This window comes from Haliaeetus leucocephalus, unplaced genomic scaffold (assembly GCF_000737465.1).
Source record: "Haliaeetus leucocephalus isolate CR32 unplaced genomic scaffold, Haliaeetus_leucocephalus-4.0 Scaffold284, whole genome shotgun sequence".
NCBI lineage: Eukaryota > Metazoa > Chordata > Aves > Accipitriformes > Accipitridae > Haliaeetus > Haliaeetus leucocephalus.
The window spans coordinates 9,760,182-9,766,626 of NW_010972720.1; the positions used below are offsets into that span (position 1 = coordinate 9,760,182).

Consider the following 6,445-nt stretch of genomic DNA (forward strand, 5'->3'; position numbering starts at 1 on the left):
TTCCCTCTCCCCCTTACCCCTTGACAAGTTAGCCTTTAAACAAACACTAACACAAGGTAAGCTGACAGAACAACACTGAATAAATAGCTGCGAAAAACTTTTGGTTGCTAGATGTCTGCAGGCATCATGTAAACTGTATGCTACCTTCATGCTAGTTTAAAAAAAGGTGTTCTACATCAAGGGATCCACACTCTGGCACTTCTGGCAAGAATCAGATGTTTTCAGGCTGGTAAAATTTTGAGATTAAAAAAAAGAAAAAAGGAAGTAAAATAAATACATTTTCCCTCACTTGAAAAAAGCCACATTTGTGCTCCAACAGCTATCGCTTAAGTTGTAAACCCAGGAAAGACAAATTGTAAAGTTACCTGCCTGTAGAATAGTTAATGGTAAGATTTTTGCTTTCAGAGATCTGTCACTTAGTCCTGCTGCTGGTTTTCTAAACAAACAACTGGCATCTTTACACCATGAACCTGTGAAGTAAGTAAGTGACTCAGATTTGATAACAGAAATACTTTTCTGCTTCAACTGAACTAAGCTTAGTCTGAGAGGTTGGTTTTTTTTTTTGTGTTGGTTTTTGGACTAGTCTCTATCTAGCCACCTAGAAAGCATAACTAAGTTCCTCCTAAAGGTGTTTTCAGAATAACAATTTGCATTTAAATGTAAACACTGATACCATAAATGTAGTGTATACAAAAGGCACAAGACAGTTAGATTTGTGTTGCTGAAACTTCCTTGACTTTGAAAGCTGATAATGCATCTTTTATTATCTGATCCTAAGACAGCTGCTAGCGCCTAACTTAATTGAAGGGGTTTTCCTATGTGCAGCAGCTTGGCTTTTTGGTATTGCAATCAAAAGTCTGTTGTCCTATAAATGCAAATATCACAAATTATAACAGTAAGTCCCCTTGATTGTACATGATATTCATTAAGTTACGCAGTAAGAAAGGCAGTGTCTTAAAAAACAAGTGAAAAAAAGAAATCTGAGACAACTATTGATTAATAAGAAACTAGGATTTTGAAAGACAGCTGCCCTCAGGAACACAGGTTGGTAAAAAGCCTTTTGGATCAGAGTTAAGTGCCAACATTCATTTCCCAAAGGGGTTGACAGCTCCAAATGGGACAATAAAATCCCCATTTCATAGCACTGTCCTGTGCAGCTTCCATCAAAATCCCTAGCTGGCCAGTTTCATTCATGTATTACCCATCTGAACGCAGGCTTTTTATCGCTCCACTTACCAGTGACCCACTATAGCATTCAATTAACAAAGGAGTTTTTTCCCCCTCTGCAACTTTTCAAACTATTGGTAGTGTAGATCTGAAGGTAAACGGAGCTTTTGCAACCATGTTTTCCAAAAGCATTCCAAAACAGTCAGACACTTCACTTGGGTCTCCTTATCTTCAAAAATTGCTTATCAAGCACTCAAAAGAAAATACAGTCCACCAAACCACTAAATTATTCGTAATCAACACTGGCCCTTCTCCCAATTCATAAAGCCAGTAGTGCAAAAGTTTGATTTTAAAGTTAGCTACTTACAGCAATTGGAATTAACGGGTGAGCTTTCAAAACCAAGGCAAGAATATGGACTGATATGTAAGGAGGTCACATTTTTCTTGTGCTGAACAGCAAAGTAAAACCAGCCGTTGTGTTTTTACAATTGTAAACTCAGACTCCTTTTTTTTTTAATTCCTAATACTCAGAATCATCCTTTACCATTCAAAGCCAGTAATTTTAAGTTGAAACATTCTTTATATGGTTCAGAAGTAGTATGTTTAGTTTCATGTTTCAAGCAGTGACATGGAGACAGCTAATCATCTGTCAGTTTGTTTTCTGAGCACATCCACACAGGAGCAGACAGGAGCAGCTGGCCCACGGGGCTGATATTTGGAAGAATGCATCTTCCTTCCAACAACAGCTTTTTCTTGAACTAGAACAGAACATTAATCACAAAAACTTAAAAATTAAGTTATTGCAACAAGTCTCATCAACTCAAAGGTGAAAGTGAACAACAGCTGAATGAAAATCCCACCCTGAAGAGGAACACAGTAAGACTGTTCACAGATATGTTATTAATCCACTTCAGGATGACAATGATTAAAAACTGACTACATAGCAAGCAGGCCACCAGTTTATAAAATGAAGTGAGCTATTTTTACAGTACTCCCAGGTACCACCATCATTAAAAAACAATTCTCTATTACATTTGTGTAAACCACATCTGGCACTCTCAGTAATTAGTCCTCTGATTAACTATAAAGGATTACAGGACACAGGATATTGAACATATCCTTAGCTGGGACAGAAATTCAAATTACTAACACACTGGCAGGGGCTGTGGGCAATATTTTTCATGTCGAAGATTAAATTACTTGGTTTTGTTGTTGTGACTTCAGCATCTTTATTAAAGTATTCTATTCACTCCCTAGGAACAAATATAACTCAAAGACTGACAATAAAGTAATGAAGTTAAATGCAAAGTAGTTAAAATAGAATAATGTTTTTATATAAGGGCTCTTATTCCAGCAACTGTGTCAGAGAGACATATATATATATATATATATACACACACACACACAGAGTAATCTAGCTTTTTTGTTACATCTAGAGAAAGTCTTTTAAGTGCCACAGAAATATCTCAGAGAGTGCTAAGGGTACAACCAAACTGGCACTTAACACTCAACGCCAGAGAAATTATCAGACCTTAGCTACTGCCTTTTCAGATGTGCATGCGTTGGTCAAAGGTAAAACTAACTTCCAGAAGCCCCTTTATTTGGCTTTAAACCAACTCTTTGGAACACAACCTCTGAAAGTGGTCCCTCTTTAAAAAGCTGCACTTCAAAATGGATGCTCACAAAAAGAAACAAAAAAAACCCCAAACAAACCAACCAACCCGCCAAAACCCAGTGGGTGGAGTAATCAGACTGCAAACACAAATCTAATTGTTACTTTCTCAGACTGGACTAAAAGAAAAAAACCCAAACATCTCATGCTCTTTTTTGGTTGTTTATCAAGCTAAACAGCTTGAAAAAAACACTTTCAGCATCTTGAGAACAATCACAGACCCTGTTTGATATTCAGAATAATCTGAATGACAAAGTTCCAATAAAATGTACACACTGTTCAAAGAAAGATTAAAGTTTAAAAGTTATTACTTAAGTAAATAAGGTGTTAGGAGTTCAGAAAGTGTAAGTAAGTCCAACCTGACAAAACTAGTTGCAGTTAATGACATTTCTGCAATATAATCAAAAAATCTGTTTGTTTAAAGGCTATCTCCAATGCTTTACTCTTGAGTAGTGATGACATGTAAGACACTAAAGTAACTGAAGTTGAATAATTTATTCTTTTCCAGAAACTGTTGTTCTGTTGAAACAACTGATGGATTAATCAGGGCAGAAGCACAGCATTTTACATTTTGAACAAAGGGTTAGAAATTATATTCTTAGATTCTATTAAAAAAAAAAAAATGTACACAGAGCAGTCAAAATTGCAGATACTGGCTGAATTTCATTCGCTCTCTCTTTAACTCTGTTCATTTGACACCCACATTTCTAACACTTTAACACTTCATACCATCATCAAGTTTGTAGATGTACCTATATCTGGAACTGTCTGTGTCTTCACTTGCCACTTAACACAAAACCAGAATGTAAGGGTCAAGAATTTTTTATTTCTCTGATGAATCCAACTGAACTTTTGGGACCTTTTTGGTACAAACTACAGGCCACCTGTTGGTATCTGTACACCTGTCATTTTTATAATCTGCCCTGACAGTTCAATACCATGCCTGATGGGGTCTACTAACAATCACTGCAGTTCTCTGATGGCTTTCCATACTTTCCACTTCCTCTAGGAGTGACCAAGAGCAACCTGACAGGCGTGATAGCATGTCCAGGAGTCATGTCACCCACAAATGAAGGGCATTCACTTGAGACACTTTTTCAGGCTGACTGAAAGGGTGCTTCCAATAGCAAAGATGGAAATGACCTTGCTGGAATGACTCCTCCAATGTTGTTGGAAAATCGTAAATTATTTGGTATGCTGAAATTATTAGGGTTGGAGTCAAATTTTTTATCCAGCTTTGAATATGAAATAGTTGATTTCCATAAGCTTTAATGGAGTTAGAAATCTTCAAATACTAAAGTGAATATGACGATTGATTGTGTTCATTCCCCACAACCCAATTATTAAGGTCTCCTCCTCCTATGTACATAACAAAATTTACTAGCTGCTTCTCAAACCTGCCTTCTGAGAAGTCTATGGTGCAAGACACCAAAGCAAGACATCAAAAAAATCTCAGCTGTTTTTAACAATAGGTAACTAAATGGTCAGGAAGTCATATGGACACCTTTTGTCGTCAGTAGGCAGTACTTTATTATTAAATAGGATGCAGCTCAGTACCCGACATAGAAGATCAAGCTGCTAATAGCTTATATATTAGAATAAATCTTTTTTCCTTCATCATCTGATAGACCTTTACCTGCTTCAGAAGACCAAGCTATGATCTTTGTGTTCACTATTAAGAACTAACTTCATTTTCAAACTTAGCTTTACAAATATTTGCTGGACAACTTGAATAGTCATAACTTCATTGTCTTTCTAAAGAAAGGGAATAATAATAATATTTTGGAATACTACCTAAAGGCAATGGGTATAAAGGTTAAACTATTTTGCAAACATGACACATTGAGAAATAGGAGGTTTAGTTTAAGATTATGAATTCATGTGCTACTACTCGTGGTAAAAAAAAATTAAATTGAAGACAACAGATAAGAATTGCTTTAGTAATTTTCTTTTGTGAATTCTTCAAGTGGGGTAACATACTAAGTACAGAGAATATTAACATACCTTTCCTTACATATTCAGATGTTTCTTTCAAGAGAAATTAGGTTTCATTTTCCATGGTTAATGCAGGATTGCTCATACCTTTAAAGACAAAAAATGGTATTTCCACAGGAAAAGGTCTCATGTCTGTTTCAGCAAATAATACAACCTTTAATTAACAATCCATCTTAATGTGATTCCACTATTACCAAGTCTATTCCTGTCCTGTGTCCACTACACAGCTTTTCACTAGTTGCAACAAGATGTCATCATATTCTGATACAAGCAATTTGTAGCCAAAATAATTACCAGGCTCAGACTAAAAGATAATTAGCACCACTGGTGTTAGTGTTCTCAGTATCTCTTGGTCAGGTTTAACTGGGAAGGGCACAGCAGCTTGATACATGGAACTTCCTACAGACATCCATTTAAAAATAAGCTTCATGTATTTTTGTTCATGCATACAAACCAGATGATGTTGGTAATTTTTACACTATATCCTCCAGAACAAGTTTATTACAAAACCAATCATTGCAGCATAAATCAATTCCTTACCAACTTTGCCCTTTTCAGCCTTTGCACTGGTTTCTGACCAAGACGGTGTATCCGTAAGAAGGTGGCTCTGGGAATCACGCAATGGCTTTGCAGGAAACAGGTGGTTCTCACTGTAATGCCAATAAAAAGAACATTAGTAAACTGCAGTAATTTTTCCTTATCTTACCACACATCACAGACACTTTGTCATATATAGTACTTTCCCTACCTTACCTTGCTGCTTTTCTGACAATCACTACGCTTTTATCACTACATACATTACACTGTAGTTGTCACAGATGCAAGGGCAATCTCAAAAGCAACTCCCTAGCACAGAACAGGGAAACATTCTGATTTTTTTCTTTGACAGCTATTATATATTAGTGCTTCAGTTCCAAATGCACTGTGTATCCATATTCTCTCCCACTACAACAAACCTGACACGATAAATAGTGGAGAGAACATCTCCAAAATCTCTTGTCTAATACAAGCTACGGATCACTGGGGTAAGATTTAAAACATCAATAAGCAGCTAGCTGAAATGTAATGTATTTCTTTTATGAATAAAAGATTGTCAATATGATGCCATTATCATTTCTTAGTCACATATTCAAGTCTACTATACTTATCACACTCTTCATTACATAAATGTTGCAAAAAAGTTACAATATGAAATACTAGCGCTATTATACTTATTTAGTTTAAGGAGCATCTGCATACTTTTCACACTTTAAAGATGTCATGTCCATGAAGGATAAGGATTAAGAAAATATGTCCTATTAGCAGCAGAAACAAAACATGTGCATTTAACATGCAGTTCCCTGTGCTTTGGCACAAGTGCTGAGGCCTGGGATTCCCTTATGCAAAGCATCTTTCACCAGATACAAAGAAGTAGGCCTCCCCCAAAAGCCTTGCAAGGTAATGCATCCATATCACAGACATAGCGACTGTCTCATATGTGTGCAGAACAGAATGTTGCCGATACTGAATGTTAGGCAGGTGTGGAAAATTCAGGTCCTAGGATGCTACCGAACTGAGACAAAACACATGGGGGGGGGGGGGGGGGCCCCCCCCCTTTTTTCTAAAATTTAA

The 6,445-nt window shown here is 36.5% G+C and overlaps 1 protein-coding gene across 1 annotated transcript in view; it reads right to left on the reverse strand.

The window, feature by feature from the left end:
- Window positions 1-1,725: 1,725 nt before the first annotated feature.
- ZDHHC2 (zinc finger, DHHC-type containing 2) overlaps window positions 1,726-6,445 on the reverse strand; it is a 37,098-nt gene continuing 32,378 nt past the window's right edge. The window contains exons 13-15 of the mRNA XM_010570072.1: window positions 5,375-5,484; window positions 4,844-4,921; window positions 1,726-1,925 (exon numbers count right to left, since the gene is read on the reverse strand). Coding sequence (XP_010568374.1) covers window positions 4,881-4,921; window positions 5,375-5,484 — 151 coding nt within the window. The 3' untranslated portion in view covers window positions 1,726-1,925; window positions 4,844-4,880. The remainder of the gene's footprint in view (window positions 1,926-4,843; window positions 4,922-5,374; window positions 5,485-6,445) is intronic.